The sequence below is a fragment of the Xylaria bambusicola genome (assembly GCF_022495145.1).
Source record: "Xylaria bambusicola strain CBS 139988 unplaced genomic scaffold F5B22scaffold_1, whole genome shotgun sequence".
NCBI classification, from domain to species: domain Eukaryota; kingdom Fungi; phylum Ascomycota; class Sordariomycetes; order Xylariales; family Xylariaceae; genus Xylaria; species Xylaria bambusicola.
Window position 1 is genome coordinate 170711 of NW_025953554.1, and position 21124 is coordinate 191834.

At 48.0% G+C, this 21124-nt stretch overlaps 8 protein-coding genes across 8 annotated transcripts; 5 read left to right on the forward strand and 3 right to left on the reverse strand.

Annotated features, from left to right (window-relative positions):
• Positions 1–989: 989 nt before the first annotated feature.
• On the reverse strand, positions 990–1692 carry F5B22DRAFT_640737 (RNA polymerase Rpb6; the record flags this gene model as incomplete). The annotated part of the gene is made up of 4 exons (XM_047977886.1): positions 990–1026; positions 1087–1206; positions 1318–1557; positions 1643–1692. The coding sequence occupies 4 exons, from the start codon at positions 1690–1692 to the stop codon at positions 990–992; spliced, it is 447 nt and encodes a 148-aa protein (XP_047836149.1).
• Positions 1693–2135: 443 nt separating this feature from the next.
• Positions 2136–3997, forward strand: F5B22DRAFT_582211 (transcription factor IIIA). The gene is made up of 2 exons (XM_047973282.1): positions 2136–2324; positions 2396–3997. The coding sequence occupies exons 1-2, from the start codon at positions 2243–2245 to the stop codon at positions 3904–3906; spliced, it is 1593 nt and encodes a 530-aa protein (XP_047836150.1). The 5' UTR covers positions 2136–2242; the 3' UTR covers positions 3907–3997.
• Positions 3998–4466: 469 nt separating this feature from the next.
• Positions 4467–6245, forward strand: F5B22DRAFT_582212 (uncharacterized protein). Its single transcript, XM_047973283.1, has 3 exons — positions 4467–4616; positions 4679–4753; positions 4803–6245. Exons 1-3 carry the CDS (start codon positions 4559–4561, stop codon positions 5918–5920), a joined length of 1251 nt encoding a protein of 416 aa, XP_047836151.1. The 5' UTR covers positions 4467–4558; the 3' UTR covers positions 5921–6245.
• Positions 6246–8812: 2567 nt separating this feature from the next.
• On the reverse strand, positions 8813–9781 carry F5B22DRAFT_640740 (glycoside hydrolase; the record flags this gene model as incomplete). The annotated part of the gene is made up of 1 exon (XM_047977887.1): positions 8813–9781. The coding sequence occupies one exon, from the start codon at positions 9779–9781 to the stop codon at positions 8813–8815; it is 969 nt and encodes a 322-aa protein (XP_047836152.1).
• Positions 9782–10968: 1187 nt separating this feature from the next.
• On the forward strand, positions 10969–12745 carry F5B22DRAFT_582213 (DHBP synthase RibB-like alpha/beta domain-containing protein). The gene has a single exon (XM_047973284.1). It carries the CDS (start codon positions 11656–11658, stop codon positions 12424–12426), a length of 771 nt encoding a protein of 256 aa, XP_047836153.1. The 5' UTR covers positions 10969–11655; the 3' UTR covers positions 12427–12745.
• A 2305-nt stretch (positions 12746–15050) lies between these two features.
• Positions 15051–16735, reverse strand: F5B22DRAFT_632363 (uncharacterized protein; the record flags this gene model as incomplete). Its single annotated transcript, XM_047976686.1, has 7 exons — positions 15051–15291; positions 15344–15386; positions 15432–15532; positions 15585–16061; positions 16113–16230; positions 16261–16351; positions 16490–16735. The coding sequence occupies 7 exons, from the start codon at positions 16733–16735 to the stop codon at positions 15051–15053; spliced, it is 1317 nt and encodes a 438-aa protein (XP_047836154.1).
• Positions 16606–18935, forward strand: F5B22DRAFT_652921 (uncharacterized protein; the record flags this gene model as incomplete). The annotated part of the gene is made up of 2 exons (XM_047979673.1): positions 16606–17713; positions 18725–18935. The coding sequence occupies exons 1-2, from the start codon at positions 16878–16880 to the stop codon at positions 18933–18935; spliced, it is 1047 nt and encodes a 348-aa protein (XP_047836155.1). The 5' UTR covers positions 16606–16877.
• Positions 18936–19146: 211 nt separating this feature from the next.
• Positions 19147–20254, forward strand: F5B22DRAFT_3173 (uncharacterized protein). Its single transcript, XM_047970665.1, has 3 exons — positions 19147–19668; positions 19726–20064; positions 20124–20254. Coding segments are annotated over exons 1-3 (720 nt in total). The 5' UTR covers positions 19147–19289; the 3' UTR covers positions 20126–20254.
• The last annotated feature ends 870 nt before the right edge of the window (positions 20255–21124 follow it).

The window sequence follows — 21124 nt, forward strand, 5'->3', positions numbered from 1 at the left end:
CCTGTCGCTGCCCTACGTCATTTTCTTCTACCCTTGTACAAATCTACCCAGGAGGGGGACCTACGGATATTGATGATCGAGCAGGCAAACAATGTGGCTCTGCTACCTGAATACCTCTCTTAATTTGCTTGTGACGGTTCTCTTTACTAGGGCAACATGCATTTTATATGAGACGTGGAGGCGGCGGGGCTCTCGTGATACTTCACTGCCATTGATTCAGTTAGATACCTACTTAGCTACCTATCTATCAGGTTAGAAGATACAGCAAGAGCAAACACAGTATTCAGCCGTTGCGTGACAGACCATCCAAGGCTACTATAATGCGGCTGTTTGACATTTAAAGTGATTTCTATTTGGTATCATGCAGTATCTATCCGCGCTCAGTTCTGATTATCTATGTCGTTTGGGCTGCCTTCTATCGGGCTTCTCACTTATCCATCGAGGGGTATTGTTTCGTGGTAAAATCCAGGGCATTTTCGTCGAACCACCTTTGTATCGTCTCCGGTCAACTCCATACTACAATAACAGGCACAAGGCTGACTGTATCTCGAGCAGAACCGCCACCAGCGTTTCTGAAGCGAACAGGGTGCGCAGCAAGAAGTGTTACCAATGTCCGTCCCGGTTGATCGGCGTCGCCTATTACTGAGGGAGGGGGGTTTGGGCTGTGCAGATGCCCACCGAGGTGATGTATCTCTTCGCGATTGTACACAAATACAAATTCACGATCCCAGAGTACCATGGGAGTGCATGCGCTTACCAAGGAATCGTTAGCATTAAGGCTAAGAGCTAGGCTTGGTGTAAACTGTAGAAACAATCCCCAACGCCTCGCTTATACACTTTTCCCTGGTCTCCCTATTTAAGTACTTGTCAAGACACACCTTGCGCGGTAATCGAGGAGTAAAAAGGGGAGCGGGTAGTTTTTTTCCTCGGCGGGCTACCCTCCATACCCAAAATCATTTGACGTAAATAATTATCAACTGTTGTTTGAATCACTGTAGAAGTTCCTCGCAGGTCCAGTCCTCGTAGCTGAGTTTCTAGTTAGCATTTCGGCGATACCGCAACAAGACTGGGACGGGGTAGACGCACTAGCCATCAGGCATATACCGGCGAACGATTAGAGGGATCTTCTTCTCGTTCATCTCTTTGATGGCAATCTGTAGAGGGTCGGATTCCCCCTCCAAATCGACGAGAACCGGCGCATTCATGCTGTTGATATCACCCATAGTTAGTTATGCATTCCTCCGCTTGCCTGTTGAAGTTGTGTGGTCTTGCCTGATCTGAAGGGCCCTGGTGCCGAGAATGCGAGCCCTCTCGTACTTGGTCATGTAGGGTGTGGTTGTTCGCTCCTCGTTGGGAATTCTCTTGTCTTTGATGGACTTGTTGGCAGAGGGGCCTTTCTGAGCATTATTGGCGGTAGCACTAGGGTCGCCTGCGATGACCACATTCTCCTCCTCTTCGTTGCCACGTCGGTTGAAGTCATCATCGCCGTCCTCCTGGACTTCGGGATCCAGCTCGTCCTCGAAAACCTCCTCTTCTTCTTCGTACATGGGCTCGTCGCTATCGTAAGAGCTTGTTAGTAGCGCCACGACAACAAAAAGCAACTGAAGAGGCACAGAAAGCGCGTCGGGTAAGGTAGACTCACGCGCCGGCATCGCCACCGCCGAGATCGTTGTCGTCCCCGTAATCCGACATCGTATCAAGTTTTCGTCGCTGGGCGTTCTATGCTGACAGTTTGGTGAGAGATGGGCGCAGTCGTGATGTACGCAGGCTGGTGGTTGACGCGGGCGCAAAAGTCAAGCGAATGAATGAATGCGATAGAAAATTTCTAAGCCCAACGAGGCTCAAAGAATTCAAGATCAAAAGATTTTGGGACTTGGGTACGTATCTGCTCTAGCCATAACCAGCCAAGTTGTATGATTGGTCAGTTGTCCCTGCAGGTGTCTTCATAGCGCAGGTGTGGCTGGGTGGAGCCAGGAGAGGCTGCAACGCTTCGATATCGCTTAGGTACTTGCTTTCTCACCTAACTTAGCAGAGCACCGAAGTACCGATTGGCAATCCACCCACAGGTCCAAAAAGAAGCCTTATGCACGGCAAAACTGGCGGGTTCCACTAAAATTTTGAGAGCCGACCCTTGAAGCCAAACAACTTTGCATGTTCAATGTTCCATCAACACACCGACATTACACTTTTCACAAGCAATTCGGCGTGTATACAATGTGATTCACTGTAGCAATTCTTCATCATGAAAAGAGCGGCATCTCAAGAGTTGGAGGACCCTCCTCTCCCCAAGAAGGGTCGGACTGCTGCTCCCGCTGTTCTCCCTGGTATGCCCCTCGACACGCTTGCCTACACCTCCAATCCTCGCTTGTCATGTCTAACATTGTTTTCTGACTAGAAGATGCCGGCCTCAAGCTCGAGCTAAATGAAGATATCTCTGATACCGAGTCTCATTATACCGAGTCCCCCTCTGCAGGTCCCGCAGACACGCCTCTTACACCCCTCAGCCCTGCTCGAAAGTGGCCTTCCGACCTCAAGACAATCAAGTGTACTTATCCCGACTGTAACAAAACATTCAACCGTCCTGCCCGTCTCGCCGCTCACCTCAGGTCACACAATAACGAGCGCCCATTCGTCTGCCCTTATCCTGACTGTGACAAGAATTACATAGAAGAAAAGCATCTCAAGCAACATATCAAGGGGTCGCATACGGCCGAGAGAGATCATATCTGTACCTATGAAGGTTGTGGTAAAAAGTTTATGACCGCTACTCGTCTCCGGAGACATCAGCTGGTTCATGAAGGCCAGGAGCGATTCAAATGCCGCGACTTTCCCCCCTGCAACCAGAGCTTCCGTAAGCATCAGACATTGCAACGTCATATCCGAACCGAACATCAACACAAGCCAGCATTTCAGTGCAGCCAAACATTAGACGAATCGGGGTCCCTTTGTGGGCAGGGGTTTGACACGGCTGGTGCCCTGAGGAGACACCAGGAACGGGACCATGGTGAGAACCGGTTTTGGTGTGAGGAGTGCGCTACCCAGCCTGACGAGACTGGTAACCCAAGACGGGTGGGATTTCCTACACTTGTTCTTCTGCAGGCCCATATGAAAACGTCTCATATCAAGTGTATGTTTTGTGGAGAGTCGTGTAATGGAAGGGAAGACTTGGATAGGCATATTGAGTCGGACCATGCCAACCGCAAGACTGTCGAGGAACGCAAGACTATTGCCTGCACATGGCCAGGATGCACCAAGACCTTTACTAGGACGTCCAACATGTATGTGCACATCCGTAGTGCACATGAGGGCGCTCGTACTTTTGTGTGTGGCGAATTCGATTTAAGCAAAACAGCAGACTTGGCGACGTGGTCAAACTCTCAAGGCTGTGGGCAAGCCTTCGCTCTCAAAGCCGCACTAGAGAAGCATGTGCGTTATGTACACTTGATGCATGACAGACCGCAGCAAAACCTACCAGGGGCTTCTATATCACCACAAGCGCACGCCGACCCGACTATGCTGGAACAGCTAACTGGCGTTGGCGAGAAATCACGGGCAACACTGCCTTGCACATTTTCGGGTTGCCATACGAAATTCACCTACAGTGGTGAGCTAGAGGCTCATATTCAGAAAGAGCATCAAATAGAGCAAGCACTTCTTGACGGACTCGAAGATTTTGGCACCAAGACGGAGCCATCGTCTGCCTTGCGCGACGTTACCCAGGGAATAACGGAGTGGGAAGCGGATTATGGTGGGGAGGATTTTTGGGTTGGGGCCGATATGACTCTGATGGCGTTGAATGCCGACAACGCGGGCATCGACGAGGAATGGCTTCGAGACGAGGCCGAGATGAGAAAACTCATTGGACCGGATGAGCTTAATGGCTTGATTGACCCGTCACTAGGATGATCAATTATCTCTATGAGCCCTATGTACATATATGCTATAAAACGTTGCATGATACCCTTTGCTTTAGAATGAAGAATACGAGACTATGACAATCAGATTGCTGAAAGAGTTGCGCTTGCTGGAGCTAGAATTTCTAACCATTTGATACTTCACCCTTTAGTTTATAGCTAGGTACAGACTTTGATCTTGGTAAGTAGGTGTTTGCAGACCGGCTATATCTTTCTCTATGTTTTGTCGCGCTAAACGGAAGTTATAACGTCTTCCAAGTTACATCTCACGTCTACACCTCTACATCATAATCTATCTTGGGAAGGAGAAGTGGTTGTTGGAAGTTGTGAAAGATAGGGGTAGGACCTACTCTTTGACGATGCCTTCCGGCGAGTGAGTAGGTAGCTAGCTGTTTACTATTGGCAATTTGGCACATACTTCAGCGGTAGTCCTACCTGCCTGTTGAGAAGAGGTACGAACTGCCTGCGTTTCTGAGTGTGGGGTATGGTATATGGGTATATGGTCAAACTTGGGTGGACGGACGGATTTTTACCTCTTCATCCATTAATCAGTCTACCTATAATCATCATCAGCGATCAGTCCTTGTGCCAGTCTACATTTCTATTCTCCCTTCTGGTTATTCATAATTATTTGAGTCGCCAAGATGGTCAAGACTGTCAAACTTAGCCCAACCCACACTTGGTTGTACATCATCTCACAGGGTACGTCTTCCAGCATAGCTATCATACCTCATGCTACCTCTCTGACGTCTACACTATGCTAGGGACTATTTGGCGCAATATATACTTTGTCAATTCCTCTATCATTCAGACATGTTTAAGGGGTAAAAAAGATATCGGTAAGCGATGTAGTTGATTTTACCGCGGAGTGTCGGCTAACAATCGTAGACCATATTTTTGAAACCCTGTATAACGTTGCGGACAAGCGGACCTGGACCGTAGAGGACGACGTGATTGATCCCTTTGTGGCTCCAATAACTCGCGAACGAGATGCTGTGCAGGCAGTCTGGCTTTTTGATCTTAACACGAAACACGTCCAATGTCATGTGCAAGGTTCAACTTACGAGGGGCATTTGGAATTCCTTCTCAGTCCCGACTTGAGTATGCAGAACGGTAAATATGTAGTAGCTCAGCGTGCGCACCTGCTACGAACACCTACAACCAATGTCCTATATAAACGCTGGACCAGTCACATATGCGCGATAGAACGCCAGAGATTTACTATGAAGATCCTCACACACTTTGGCTTGCAATGGAAACACATTCTCTGTGGGCGCTACAACCATCTCACCTTCCGCAGACTGGCAACTGCGATCATTAAGATCGTTGCCATGGCCTTTCAGGTCGTCGAAGGTGTTCTTCCTGTCGAGCCTGGGATTCGTGGTGATGTCGCGGTCTGCGTGCATGAACTCCCGAAATGGAAACCTTTCCAAAAGTCTGTCATACCGACTTGTGGTATACCAGTCGTCATCTGTCGTGAAGTACCAGCCGCTATTCAGATGATCTACAGTTACATCGGGAAAGGGGAGGTGGATCATAACTCATATCTGATCTTGACAGTGCGGGAAGTCCTACTCTTCCATTTGAGGGACATGTTCGGCATGCCTGGTGTAGTGAAAGTCACGTCTTTATTCGACAATGGCCAGTGGATACCAAGCAGGAGCGGAATAGATCTTCTGCTTCAGGCTATAACTGGACCCGAGTTGATAAATAATGGATGCTTAAAAAACCACCACCTAGACAGACATCAAATCGAAAACCTAAAAGTGCAATCCCCGGTTGAGCAAGACGTGGCCCTCAATTCAATGTCGGGTGTACCACTTGAGCGGCGCCGACTTGCAGTTGCACTAGGAATTGGTTTAAAAAACTATGATACAATTGAACCCACTCGGTTATACGAGGGCGATGAAAATGCAACGAAAGGCACTGTGGTTAATCAGATCTGGTTCGAATGTTTCAGCGGTTTGGCATACATAGTCTGCCCGCGTATTGTTGTGACGGACTAGAGCCCTGCACACAAAACCAACGAAGGGGACGAAGGTGATAAAGCAGACAAGAGTGGTGATACAGGCAACGATCATACCAAGCTGGCCCCGCCTGCTAGACAATAGGGACACGGCAGAGAAAGTTGGTAATGTAGATGACGACGACATGAAAGAGCTGATGAAATCATCACTTTCTGGTTATGTCTCCTAAGATTAGTTGGAATATGAGGACTGGTGTTTCACCTGTCAAGGCAACATTGTTAACACTGTTGAGCGGACCAACAATGGTAACTGGAGATTATTAGCGGTCAATATGTTCTACAGAACTAGGAAAGCACTTTTTTTGCATAGCGCAATTGAGCGTATCACGGTTACTATGAGTTTGTGACTGATGTGTTTTCGGATAGCGAATAGGAATGCCCTCCCAAGATTCCTAGATATACAAGTAGTATAAGGTGTGGTACATGCTGTGATCTGGCTCAAGTTGTAGATGAGTATTATTTGAATCACTTCTTGCTTATGGATTAGAAAAGACCATTTGGGAAGATATAGAGAGGTGTATGGATAGGATCTAGGTACCATTCTATCGTGAAAGAGGCAAATTACGGGGTATACAGCAAGAATCTTGTTGTTGCGCGAAGTCTAGAAGGTTAGAAGGTTCGTTATGTTTCGTTCTCGATTTGACCCTCTAATTATCTCCGTCCTATAGCTATCCTTGGAGTTGGCGTAGAACGAGAGGAAGCAGCTTGTCGTCCAACATATTATGGAAAACCATCATCAGGCTGGCATAGAGACAGACTCCTTTCCAGGGTTGTAGAATCTGTTGCTTCATAATCCTCAGCCAATTTACACCGAATTGTAGCGGGGACTCGCTCATTGATGGCCCTGGGTAAACCGGCTCTTCGGTACAGCAGCTGAACCAGCGCACGTCGTCATCCCCAAGCCTACATATAAAGCTCGAGGCCCTCTTAGACAACTTGGCAGGTAGTGCCAAGGACTCAAGAGCGGCTGCTCTAGTATTATTCCGCTCAGCTAAGGCGTAGATCTGCAACTAGACATATTGCTCTTATTCAGACCATTGTAACTACCGCCACACTACCAATCTACCCAATTGCTCTCCTCGAAACGTATTCCGCCTAGTCTTGTCACGGCACGAAAACGGCCAAGAAGAGGCGGACTCTTCGGCAACCAAGAGTCTTAAGTAGATGGCATATATATTTATGCCAAGTGCTTGACCTTTGTAGCTGAGCCATGGCGTGCAAGTTTTCCGTGATCCGGCGGTCGTAAAGTGCGCGCCTTGCGGCCTTTTTACACCGCTTGGCGCCGCGTTAGCTGATCTTGTCGGAGAGAAAAACCACGGCCTACGGCAGTGCTCCGGCTTGGCTGACCAGAACACCTGAGCATTTATATTCTTGGTACCAGTGCCGCCGAGAAACATACAGTAAGATATACGAGTTGTAATCGACTATAAATGTGTTGTGATATCTTGCGCCTCTGCTCTCATTCCTCTCCACCTCTTTAACTCTCCGCCATCAAGCACCGCCCTCCCACGTACTTAGAAGATATGCAGTTCACCACATTCCTCGCCGTCGTCACTCTCGCCATCGGCGTCAGTGCAAACCCTGCCGCCACCACTACGATTAGGCGAAAGGACCGGCCGAAGCCGCGTCCCACAGATCTCGGTGACAGCTGCATCAAAAGATATAGTACGGCCTCAGCTCACCCCCCCCCCCCGTCTCACATCTAAAAGCATTCATAAAATTGGGGTGTTCTCAGGTACATTAATAATTCCAAAATACTGACACGCGCTTATAGCTCCCTGCACATTCCACCCTGAGTACGAGACATGCTGCTGGGGATACAAGTGTTCCGAAAATACCGGTTCTTGCGCTCTCAACTGCCTTGAGCTCGTCTGTTAAACTCTCGGGTTGGTGGACAACACGCTCACCTGAACCCGGAATTACGGTCAAAATCAATTCAAAGAGGCTAGACACATATTTTGTGGTGTAAACATTATGCAATGCCTATGTTAGGATGCGAGTGTTTAAGGTTGTAGATGGGTTCTAAGTGAGAAAGAGTTAGCGGCTTTTGTTAATACAAAATTGACAAATAATAATTACAACTCACCGTATTCAAAATACTCTCATCATATCATTGGATGCTGTTTAGTTGCCTACTGGAAACTCAAAAAATGCCAAGAATTTTATCTTGATTTAACTCACTAAGGTCTCTAGTTACCTGGTGCTACGTACCTACTCCGTAGGATTGAAAGCCGTGATGAAGTCCTAGTTACTGTACTTTAATACGTACTCTTTGGCCAAGGTGTGGGTTATCACGAAGCTGGATTGATGTAAAGATACTGTATTATGACCGTAAAGGAATTTATTACAGGGTAGGTTCTACCCCCTGTCTCTCGCAACCCCTGTTCACAATATAGATATCCAACGTGCATCCACTTGCTATTGCAGTCTATACAGAGCCTTCATTTAACATACAACAACCCCTAAAGCTGTATTTCAATGCCGAGCAGCTGTCCTCGGCCTCGGTATATGATATGCTCTGATGACATGTAGAATAGGAAATCAGAGCAGATAATTCGATACTATTACATTCTGTTCATGACTTTTTAGAACGCGGCTGTTTGGGTCTGAATTTGAGTTATTTAGGTATATCAAATCATCGAAGGGGAAGAGAAAATACTCGACAAATGTTGATAGATTGTGTAAAGAATGATTGATGGTACCGAATACCCTACCTATTCTATGAGTGCGTTTTGCGTTTCAAAATAAAAACAATTTCCCGTGTACCCTCTAGACCAGCCCGCAACGATTGTTCAAGTACCATGTCTACTTCGATTGATCCCTCCAACTGCCAGCCAAATTTATCCAAAATATTCTACTCCCGCGATAACAATCAGACATTCATCCTCCTCGCAGCCCATCGGGACCACTCCCAGGGCTTCTCATAACCACCCGGCTCAGCATCATAATAATCAAAGCCGCCAACACCTCCAAAATCGGGGTGCTTTTTCACCAAAGACTCAATAGTCGGCCCAGTCTCGTTGAGTCCGATCCAGCTCGACCGGGGAAGCGGATACGTAAAATCGGAGCTCGTAGTAATGGTGGTCACGATGCGCTGCGGCTTCCATCCGCCTTCCTTGATGCATTGTTCGTAGAACGCCGATGTCTTGAGGCCCTCCCATGAACCCCCGTAGAACTGCGCGTTGTACCAGCTAATGTCGGCAGCGGCGCGCTTTTCTAAGTCTTGGTAGTTGAAGCAGCTGACGTTTCCCTCGTTGAGAAGGGCGTCGGAGACGGGTGCTAGTGTGATAAGGAACTCGGGGCCGAAGTCGTCGCGCAACCGGCGGATGAGATGGACAGTGTCCTCGAGAGTCATGGTCATATCGCCGCAACCATTGTCATCTAGAGCGTCTTCGATGTCCAGGTCTATGCCCTCAAAGTTGTAGTCCGTGATCGTCTTCTTCACCAGGGCATAATAGGTATCGAAGTCCTTGTTGTCCTTTTTCAGGTGTTCGAAGCCTTGCCGCAGCCACAATGATACCTTGACGCCGGCGTCTTGGATGGTCTTGATCTCGTCCCAGAACCAGTCGTTAGGTTTCGCGGCGGGGTCGCCACCATTTAGTTGCAGGGTCTTGTTACCCACGCCGAACTCGCCCATCAAGACATTCGTAGCATACGTCTTGTTGTCTGAGTTGTTAACGAGCAAGTCTATGTGAAACTTTGTGCCTTGATCGTTGATTTGTTGACCGTAGTATTGAACGACTCGCTTGGTCTGGGGCTGGTCAGGCTGTGGCTGGCAGGAAACCGCTTGGGATCCAAGCGCCAAGATTAATGGTATTGCTTTAGTGAAAAGACCCTTCATCTTGAACGAATTGATTTGGGTTTGGGCGAGTTGTGTTTGGCCAAGTGACAACTTCATACAAGGTCTTGCTCCTAGGGTCTTTTATAGTTGTTTATTTCCCCTATAACCCTTGGTCTCGGATAGCGTAATCTTACAAATGTCATCATGTCTCCGATCTGTAGTCTTTATTAAATCATGTTGACGCACTCGCTTCGTGTTACCTCCTCGTAGGAAATTCTTGGCCGTCAGATCGCAAATCTGTTGGTTATGAGAACATTGGACTTGCCTGGTGGCTAGAGAGCAGTTCTGAGTCATCACCAAATGAAGTTGCGGGATCAGACAACCCATGATATCACTGAGCGTCCTGATAGCGATCGTAGACAATTCGCGACGAATCTTACAGGCTTTTATTTAGGCCTTCTGAGTAAGCACGCGTAGCTTCCGGTCGTAATATATCCCAATAACGGGCGCCCGAAAGAACATCCTACCCTGTCAGTTCATACCAGGCGAACTGCCCCTGAAAACAGAACCAATATGGACCGCTCACTCATTTTTAATGGCCATAGGTAAGGGATTTAAAAACGTAATTCATTCAACTCAGGTCCCCAAAACTTTCTATGATCATCGTCTAGTTATGTTTCTCCGAATGAGAAGAGCGGTCTGGGATAACTAGGGTTGACCTCGTAACACCTTACCCCTGGTTCATCTCGATCCCCGTTGTGCAGTACGAGCTTTGGATTACTTTATATACACACTTACGTGAAGCCACAAATAGCGGCGATTGAACCACTGCGATAATCGGGCTCATATGTCAGATATGACGACTTAAGTGATATCCCACATTTCATTAATGGATAAGGAATTATCGATTGATGTAGATACAAGTGAACCCCATTGGACCTTTGACTGATTAAAAGGATAACTAGGTGATAATCTTGGGGGTTTCAGGCGGTTTACCGCTCTTGATCTTATATTATAGTTCTCCCGTACAAGGATCCGGGGCTACGCAACATCTCGATCATCGTGCTGACCTGTAAGCTTTTAGCACATACCTGATGCTATTCTGGTATACATTGGGGGCTCTAGGGGCTAATATGTGGACTGGCACTTTCTACGCCACCCTGTCTGCACATGGATATGTTAGAGGAAATTGATAGGCACATGCGTTGGGCCTAATTGAACAAGAAAGACGAGGAGGCCTCATCATATGCCATTGAATTGCCTGGGCCATTGAAATTTCCGTTTAGAAACGGACACAGCTAAAGCGACCCCTTAAGTCAATTCATCTCCGATAATCTCAAAAGCTCGCATTACTTCATAACATATGGTACTTCAATACCCCAAATATTTTTGGAGGCAAATAAATATCTACACAGGCACTCACGCTTTGAGATGCTCTGTATCGGAGTTAACTAAGCGCGAAACCCGAGGTCATATTCCCCCTTGAAGCTGTTAGCGGACGTGGGCTCTCCATGGGCTGCGTACAACTGAATTATGAAACATTATTTTACCAGCCAAGATAACTTTAAACATCTAGTTATCCAGGGCACTCCATGAACTATTCATTCGTTCTATGCAATATATCGTCACAACATTGTTCTTCGTAAGCCTCACTGGAACCTGGAGGTGGGGTTAGGCGAACCTCCACTGTGAGGAGGGAGGGAGGACGTAACAGCTTCCTTTCAGCGTATCATGTTGCGCGTCTGTCATCTTGGTCCTCGGATGCAGATTGCGTGCGGGGAAAACGGCGGCACATGACTTGGAGAGTGAAATCACAAGTGAATGCGGACAATTTATTATTTTGAACGAGTTGTAACATTGTCGTTGTGAAGCTGATCCCATTTCCATTTTACCATAGTTTTAGACCAGGATTCATTAATCGACGGAGATCTTCCATGGCTTCCAAAACTCCACGCGTAATACCGGCACCTGGGAAAGTCCCGGATGTGCAACGAGACGCGCGCGAAGCCTTCGAGGTTCTCAAAGCGGGCGGCGTCATTATCGCGCCCATAGACACTGGCTACGGCCTCATGGCCTGTAGCGCAGAGGGCATAGAGCGGGCGTTTGCAGCTAAGCAGCGCAAGTTTGGTCATACTGTCGGCGTCATCGGGACCTATGAAACCCACGAACAGCTACACATTCTCCCTCCGGAGAAGTTTGAGATAACGCGTGTAATTACCCAGGGCATGAGCTCTATGCTCGGTGTTATCGCACACTACAGAAAGGATCACCCACGGCTCGCAGCTTGGACCCCTGAGACATTGGCCCTTACTACGAGAGGAGACACACTTGGCATCGGCATCGCGGAATGTCCCTTTCTGCGAGAGCTGGGAAGACTGAATGACGAGGATGGCCAGTTGATGGTTGGCAGTAGCGCCAACCTAACAGGGCGAGGGGCTAAGTTCCTGATTGAAGACATTGAGCCTGAAGTCTTTCAGTCAGCCGATCTTGTCGTCGACTATGGGCTGCAGAGATACCATAGGTATCAGCGGTCTGGCACTATCATTGATATGGAAAACATGCGAGTACTACGTATGGGAGCGAACTATGAGGTCTTCAGGGAGCGAATCAGAAAATGGTGGGGAGTAGAGCTGCCAGAGGACCCTGAGAACAAGATCGATAGAGTCAATGGAGTGGGAGTAGGCGTGTCTATCAACGTCAAGTAAAGGTTACCATGGAGGTTCCGTATGATGAGATATCAGGGGCGAATATAAGGGATATGACTGAAAGACCTAGAACTATAGGATTTGTAGTTAACAACTTGCTGTACACAGACACATACACCTTAGATAATAAGCTTTCTTGTTCTCTCACCTAGATAGGATGCATGTGGGGTGAGCAATAATCTGATGTCGACCCAAGAACTCGGGAATGCAAGGTTCAATTGGCCCTTACTGAACTGTACATATAACGGTTATTGAAGGCTTTTCTACTGTTAGGAGCAAGCTGTGCCACCTCTTCAATTGACTAATCAGTACTTGCGATTATCTTATGAAGCCCGTAAGGTTGTATTGCCAGCATGAAGGCAGCTCCCGACATCCAAATACTCATTTACACCTATCAATATCAACTCTAGTATCTACTAGGCAGATAGGCAACAGATATTCCCTCACGCAGGGAACCCAAGAGCATAGAAGCTATGATATATACTATGGTAGCGGCCCTAGCGGGCATCTTGACAGCCTATTTCTTCGCCCTAACTCTACTGTGGCTAACGCAAGATGAAAAGGAACCGGGAGCAATTGACACCTGGATTCCTTTCATTAGCCCTATGATCACCATGATCCGCGGTGGCTTTCATTACTGGAGCTCGCACAGGTGGGTTATATCACCCGATTTTGCTTGATTGTATTTCCTCATCCGCCTGCGCTATAGTCGATTGCCAGTGTATACTCTGCGACTACCCTTTGCGCGGCTGTATGTCGTCAATTCCCCCCAAATTAGTTCAGACCCTGCAACGGCAGACGCGAATGATACCCTTCTCACCTATTTTGGTTCGAATGGCCTCTACTATTACGGGTGTCAGCGCTCATGCTGTCGAGATCCTGAGTGAGAATCATCTTGACGATCGCGGCTTCATCCATTAGTTCACACAAAGTATCCGCACCACCCTTAGCCCTGGCCCTAAATTGAGTACACTCAATAGGAGGTCCGTTCAGATCATCGTAACATCGCCAGACAAGCTTAGCAAGAGTAAGACGCCTCTCAAGCTCAATATTATTGATTGGATATATAAAGAAGTTATGATGGCGACCACGAACGCTGTTTATGGTCCTCACAACCCGTTCAACGATCAAGATGTACAAAAAGCTTTCTTGTGAGTAACGAAGCCTCACATTGCTATGTCTCTTTCTTTGCTGACCCCTTTTCAACCTCTAGCATCTATGAGCGTGGATTGTCCGATTTATGATAGGTATCTTGCCGACGGTGACAGCCCGTAAAAGTGTTCAAGCCCGAAGTACTCTAGGAAATAGTACCAGCTACCAGGATTACGTATCCCTGCCTTCCTAATTTCAATAGAGAAGGTCTACAAGTCCCGAGCTGGGGACACCGGTTCGATCTAAAACAAGTCAATTCCTCTCCTACCTCAACAACACCCAAAAGAAAACAAGGCACCAAGGGTGCAAATCGCTCGAGTACCTATCACCGCACCCCGTCAAGCAAGCGCTTCCCCTCACCTCACTCTTACCCGAGGGCATCGACGACGAAATCGAAGACGAGTTGAGCATAGCAGGCTCGATCTCGAGCACGGGGTCGAGGCTATTCCCCCCCTTTTCCGACTCCCCGCAAATGATTACGACTTACCGCCTCTCCTCTCCACTCCCCGGAACAGAAACCGGAAACACAGTCTCTACATCGGGACTCCCTCCAGCTCATCCGCGCAAAAGCCAAACCTCCCTGCGACGGACTCGCGTACAGGCCGTGGTACCCAGACCCGGACCCGACGTAGTGGTGGCGCGGCGCAGAACCGCTCGTTGCACAACTCGCCCCTGAAGCGCAAGGTCACGACACGTCTATTCCTCAGCAGCCCTACGAAGAGACAAGGACACCGTGGAGCCGGAACCGGGGCAATGAGGAGTCCAAGTATAGTAGCAGCGTCATCACCTAGTAATAGTGGTGTATTACAAAGGTGTAGTGAAGACGGCTTCGAATGTGGGCGGGACTTCTGCTTAACTTGCTGCATATAGGTCTATCTAGGTCTGGAAACACACACACAAAACATTCCCCAGAGACGTGGAACCGGAACGACACAGTTTCCACAATTAGTCGTTCACTGCTATATCAATCTCTTATTATATACCCCATGAGCCCGGTCCCGTCGAGGCCCGGTCTTTTGCTTAGGTTACTTGGCTCATAGAATGTTAGATAGTACAACCCTCCTACCCATACTTCGGGATGGATAATGCCAGGCTACAAAGAAGCCAACTTGGTAGTGTGCACAGCAACATTGTCATCATCATCGGAGCCTTTAACCATAAGTTGTATGGTATCAGTTTATCATGGGATCAATAAGTAGATAGACAGTAAGTAAATGCCTACATGGTTAGGTAGTTCCCCTAGTCCAGTAGTATTATGATACTTGCCTAAGCTTCACGACAGAGCAAAACCCTTACCTACCGTAATAGGAAAATATAGGGGCCGAAAACCATTGCCTATTAAAAGCTGGGATTAATTATTTTCGAAATGAGACCTTGGTTTGTTAGATTTTATGCAAATTATCAGAGACACGCTTAATCTCAGTCTTTGCTGTTCTCAGCCAGCCGGGTCCTAGAGTAAAAAGGAGCCTGACTCAGCGTTGATCCATTTTCACTAGCCGCTCAAATGCTGCATCGCTCTCGTCGTCTAAGTTTCCTCCACCGCCCGGTAGCTGCGACCTTAGTTGTCGGGCCTCTAGGCGTTGGACCTCGGACTCTTCTACTCTGCAGGGATCCATGCCTAATGCTTTCGAGTAGGCGTGGATGGAACGGCAGAGTATGCCCTTTGGCAGTTTCACTAGTTTCCCAATAGCCACCGATTTTTCCGTCTCTCGTCTGTCGGATCGTTAGCTCTCGTAGCTGGAAAAGTGCCTAGACCGGATCTTACATGGCATCAGCGGTACGGCCTTGCAGTATTGCGATAACACCAGCTCGATATGCGCAGTTCGAGTTCATTCAGCTGAACCGAGCAGCACTGCCGGATGTTTCAAGTATTGATTGGGCTTCACCGACGTAGTCGTTTGCGTCGTCAAGCCGGTTCATTCGCGTGCGAAGTGACGCCAGAGTAAGACAACCGCTGAGTGAGGTCAGCACGAAGGCATACTGAAGTTTTCATGTAAACCACGCACTAAACTTGGTTATACCAGCCTTGTATTGCTTTGGCCAAGTTGAACGCTGTCATCAGCAACTCCTCAGCTTCTTCGAATCGTCCCATACAATAGTAATTCCTCGAGGTATTATAACCCCAGGCGATTTTCCTGGCGGTGGCATCTCCAGCAGGGCCTTTAAGGATCTCGCCGCCCTTCAGTAACCACTCGAGGCCCTCCGAATACCGTCCTTGTGCCCCAAAAGCCGGACCAATCCCAATGTATGCAAGAGCGATAAGTAAATCATCGGCGGGAAGTAATTTCTGACGTATTTCGAGGCACTCGACCATCTCCTTCTCTGATTTGGCGAACTCGCTGGTACAGAAATGGTGTATGCACTGCAAGTATAAGATCAGAGCCCACAAGAGCTGGTCTTGTTCATTGCACAGCACATATGCGGCACTGGCGGTGTCTAGAAAGATTGGACCAGCGCCAACAGTGTCATTGTCATGTATGGCACTTGGAATGGTCAGCTTGGGCTCACTCCGGTGACTGAAATTTGACGCATACTTAGCAGCGTTACCAAGCAGATGGACGAAGTTCATGTTAGGTTGGAGAGGGTTGGGTTTTGACCGAGATTCGTTATAATTCTTCACGAGTGCAAGGGCTTGAGGAATATACCGCTCCACTGTAAGCCATGCCTCGTCGTCAAACTTACTAGATCGCTGAGAGGGAAACTTCTCCAAAAGCAACCTCGTCGGAGTTCCGAAATTCTCTTGAGGGTTTTCCATTCTTGATCGGTATTCGGCCTGTAATTACTAAGCGATGAATGCGAAATGTGCCATGGTCGATGTTCCTTCGTAACAGAGCGTGGTGCGTTAAATCTTCGAGAACCTCATCGACTCTAAGAATGGTGAACCAAGCACAGGCCTAGAGAATTATCACACATACCTGAGTTCGTCCTCGCAAAAGGAGAGGGTGGAGGGCAAACGCGTATAATCGCTGGCTTCAAGTACTTTCGCGGGGATCGAGTCTGGCGCAAAGAAACTTAAGACCCCAAGGCACGCGCGAGCCTCATTTCCCAGAGTACTGAATGAGATGTCCCATACCGTATCAAGGCCATACTCATAGCCGAGATACTTCCATCCACTCTTCTTCTGCTTATGAAGGCGCTGGTCGTATTTATCGTACATGGTCTCAAATTCTGCCATTGTGTAACTCCTCGCGTTGATCAGCGCAGCGATTTGGCTCAGTGCCAGGGGTAGTCCGCCTAATCTATCTGCGATTCTATGAGCAGCGGCCTCTTCGTCAGCCGTGCGTCTTCTTTTCGTACTCATGAATAACATGAACTCGGCTCCCTCGTCGATTCCGAACTCGTTGACCTCGAGTCCTAGGTCAATAGGGAGAGTAGCAATGACGGCATCTCGAGTCGTCACGAGAATGGCCCCATGCTTCGACGCTGGCCAACAACTCTCGATGACCTCGTGGCTATCGACATTATCGAAGATGAGCAACCACTTTGCCGCTAACAGAGTCAGTAGGGGGACATGTATTCTATTGTTCCATTGTCTTACTCGTTTTCTGAAGCCGATCCAAAACCAGTATCATATTTTCCTGGTATGCCTGAGGGTGTGCGTTAGGCAGTTTGAGAGCATCGAGAGCCACGCGACTAAAGCTCTGCTGTATGGAATATTCGGTATCCGCCGCTATACCACACCTTTGCTGTCTAACGTTCTTTCCATGCTCAAGCCAGGAGGCTGGCTGCAGTGGGAAGAGATGAGAGCCGATTTCCTCATCGAACCATCTGTTCCAGATCTCAAAAAGTCTGCTTGTGAGACTCTTGCGCAGATCTTAAAGGTTGGGGCTGAATCAAGAGGGCTCCGATTTGGTTTCCTAGCTGAGCTGGACCAGCATCTTACGAAGCACAGCTTTGAAGATGTTTCTATGTTTGAGACAGTCAATCGCAAGCAGGATTACAAAGGCTGGGCTGAAGACTTCTTCATGGTTTGGGAGGAAATCGCTGCCTATTTCCCGTCCAAGGCCGCTCAATCTCAAGCGCCCATGACCAGGGAATTTTGGGCTGAGACTTTTTCAAAGGCTATAGAGGAAACTGAAAGGGGGGTGGCATTGCATCAAGGGGCTCCCATCACGGTTGTAGGTCGCAAACCGAGGTAAGGCGATACTGTCAGGTGATATAGTCACATAGACCCTAGGGGTGACTGTATTAGACCTACTGGCTATATAAAGGGGTGTTGGACCCCCCTTCGAGGGTTGGAAGGTTCAGGATTCAATGAATATTGACGTCTATACTACCCTTCTGCCTACCTACTTGACTGTGACTGACCTTCTACTCACTCTGGGACACATCCTTATGACAGGTACACTTAAAGAGCCGAGCCATGAAGGAAGACGAGTTCTGAAGGTGCAGGTTCGTGGTTAGGTGAAGTATCCGAATGATATGTAGCTGATCTAATCGAATCGAATTCAAATATGCTCTCCGTCATACAACTGGTCTGTGATAGTTATAACCCATGCATTACTGTACCTCTTTTTGAACCATATTAGGCATACACTCTCATGGTTCTGTATAGATGCCATAACTCTGGCTCTATCTATATCTTGCCGCAGGGCAGTCTTGCAGACGCTGCCTTTAAGAATGGATCTATAATTAGTCTTACCTGGATACATAACGTGTGTCGCTTCGCAAGCCATCATGCAGGATAGCAAATTCTATCATGATAACTTATCATTCAATCCAACAAGATTCTCACAGTTACAGGGAAAACAAGTCATAACCGCAAATAGACTCATTTCTTTCCGCTCTGGGGGTTGGGAGGCCAACTGTGGTAAGTCTTGGTAATCCTTCTTTTAGTTCGTATCTGCTTAAATACAAGCAGCAACACAACTTCTAGTGATCACCGTGGAGATGTTTTTGAGAAGTACGAAAATTGCTGAATAGAATGTGTACTAAAATGAGCATTAGTCTTGGCAGAATCTTTACCTCAGCTCTGTCTTAACAGATTATGATCTGAGACAGGCAGAGAGGGATCAGATATATGTGTTTTATCACCGATAGTTGACAGTTCCAGGCCGCAACACGGCCATAATGTTGAGGAGGGAGGAGAGTTCAAGTTAACACAGTTAATTAAACATGATGTGTTGGGATGTTCACTCTGTGTTAGGTCGACGCCGTCAACACGGGCCGATCGGCATCTTGATCCGGCCAACCCCACTTCACGAATGTCTGAGAAAGCGCTTAATGATTCTGCCTTACATTCCTGTACTCGCGGACATTTCTATCACCTTTGGCCTGATATGCAGTTCGGGCAGGCGATCGGAACTGCTGCGCTTACATTCGCTATCACGAACATCGATGACGCCTTTGTCCTTTAGGGCTTACGAGACAAATTCGAAGAAATGGTGGTACATATTAAGGTGTACCGTGTACTTAGCTAGCTAAGCTGGAAAAGGGAGCAGGGTATCGCAGCCTATACCCCGCACTCTGGTACCTGTCTCCAGCCTGCCCCGTATGATCCTATAGATATAACCCCTCCACCAACCGACGCGTCAAACCCACAGGCCTAACAACACGTAGGGCATGTTGCTTTTGGTTCCGGTATCATCCCTGATTCTGTAGTGGTCCCCCAACAAATTTCACGTCTACTCAGGCCGCCGCAGTGCTGTCGCTGGATGGAACACCCACATCGTCCACCGCCTCGTAGACGATAGCTTCGATAGCTTCGAATCATGTCGGCGCCGTCGCCTCTCCACCGCCATCAATCTTCCCTCGAGGGCATCATCGATTTCTCAGCCGAAGAGCCTCTGGGAATCCACCAGCGAAACGATGCGAGACGTAGATTCTATCGTATTGTCGAGCATTTTGGAGCTAGTGGTGCTATCGATCGCGCCCCGCCAAAATACGAACCACCGAGGCTTGTCCGCTATACTTACGAATATGCACTTTCAGAGGAATCTAGAGACAATTTCCTACGGGCCTTCTTTCGGGCTATGACACTCTCTTTAACCGGACAGAGCGGCGACGACAACGACCTCGACGATCTCGAGAATATCCGCTCTCTATTCTTTGGTTTTGCTAGCTATCTACTCGATTATTTTTTTCTACCCAGTAATTCCTTCGGCCCTTTAGTTTCCTCGCTCTGTTGCTACTAATGCTTTATTCTAGTCAAGTCTTCTACGAAAAAGACACCACAACCCTCACCCGCATTCCACTCGGCCGTCGAGCGAGCCCAGGGAGGTGCGCAAGGCTTTATTGGAACCCCAGATAGGTTGTCCCGGCTTCGGGGCGCCTGTCTCATCCGCGACCGCCATCGCTGTGTTATTACCCGCTGTTTTGACCATAAAGAGGCGAGAAATCGTATGCAACAGAATGGCGACGATGCCCGGGATGATAATGGAGTTCTACTTTTAGAAGATACGGTCATTGATGAACTGGAAGTGGCCCACATACTTCCACATTCCCTAATGAAAGTAGATGGGGGCCGCGAATTGGTATATCTTCTATGTTGAATTCACCTTCCTAATAGCGGTATCCCTAAGTGCGTAGCTAACATACAATTCAAGAATCCCTCTAAACAAGCAGCACTCACAATCCTCGATATGTTTGACACTGGTATTGTACACTTAATTGATGGGACTGATATCGACCGGCCAAGAAATGCCGTTACACTTACAGCTTTCCTCCATACTCTCTTTGGTGACTTTCAGGTGTTCTTCGAATCTATTCCAAACGAACCACATACCTACCGAATCAACACTTTTTACGACCGTCGCCTTATGCGGAACCTAGCCTTTCCTATTACACGAACGCTGTACCTTACCGATGATCGATCAATTGACCCGCCTTCGCCTCGGCTTTTGGCAGTCCACCGCGCTATTGCATATATTCTTCATCTCTCTGGGGCAGGCGAATATATTGATAAGTTGCTTCGAGATATGGATGAGGAAGGCATCAATGCAGATGGATCAACTGAGCTTGATAGACTGCTACGGCTTGGATTAGGAGGGTGGAGGGACAAGCCTGTCTATTTGTAGCAGGCGCTAGCTAACAAAACCACCTTGTAACAATCACGAGTCAAATCGTAGTTCGTTCTCGATCACAACTTCTCTGTGCCGATCAATGGCTGTGACCCGGACCAAGCCCGGACACGACTTTCTATGTTCCACACTTGGCCGCTGCACTGCAGAGATGCAGCCCCCGATGCATAAAATAAGATGATCCGGACGCTTAACGACGATTTCCCGGCCCCGAGGAGAACAACGGGGCTAAAGTAGCTCTCGGGATTACTGGGGCGATTCAATGCAGTCTAACTTACTCCATTCTAACGGTGTTGTATTTCTCTAAGATAGTACTGTATATAGGATGGATACAATTTACTATTACCTATTAGACATCATTGCAGGTCATGACTGTTCTCCATCATAGGTAAACTACAGATAGTAACCTGGCTACTGATGATTTTAGGGAACCCTGTCGTCAACGCTGATCTGCCGAGACTTGCTGCTCGCGCATGAGCCAGTTTACTGTGGTTATGTAAGTGGCTTTAATTCTCTGCTTACCAGCG

Coding starts and splice junctions, on each gene's coding strand:
- F5B22DRAFT_582211 (XM_047973282.1), top strand. CDS start 2,243: ATGAAAAGAGCGGCATCTCAAGAGTTGGAGGACCCTCCTCTCCCCAAG. Junction 2,325..2,395: donor TGCTCCCGCTGTTCTCCCTG/GTATGCCCCTCG, acceptor TTTTCTGACTAG/AAGATGCCGGCCTCAAGCTC.
- F5B22DRAFT_582212 (XM_047973283.1), top strand. CDS start 4,559: ATGGTCAAGACTGTCAAACTTAGCCCAACCCACACTTGGTTGTACATC. Junction 4,617..4,678: donor GTTGTACATCATCTCACAGG/GTACGTCTTCCA, acceptor ACACTATGCTAG/GGACTATTTGGCGCAATATA. Junction 4,754..4,802: donor AAGGGGTAAAAAAGATATCG/GTAAGCGATGTA, acceptor TAACAATCGTAG/ACCATATTTTTGAAACCCTG.
- F5B22DRAFT_582213 (XM_047973284.1), top strand. CDS start 11,656: ATGGCTTCCAAAACTCCACGCGTAATACCGGCACCTGGGAAAGTCCCG.
- F5B22DRAFT_3173 (XM_047970665.1), top strand. CDS start 19,290: ATGTCGGCGCCGTCGCCTCTCCACCGCCATCAATCTTCCCTCGAGGGC. Junction 19,669..19,725: donor CGATTATTTTTTTCTACCCA/GTAATTCCTTCG, acceptor GCTTTATTCTAG/TCAAGTCTTCTACGAAAAAG.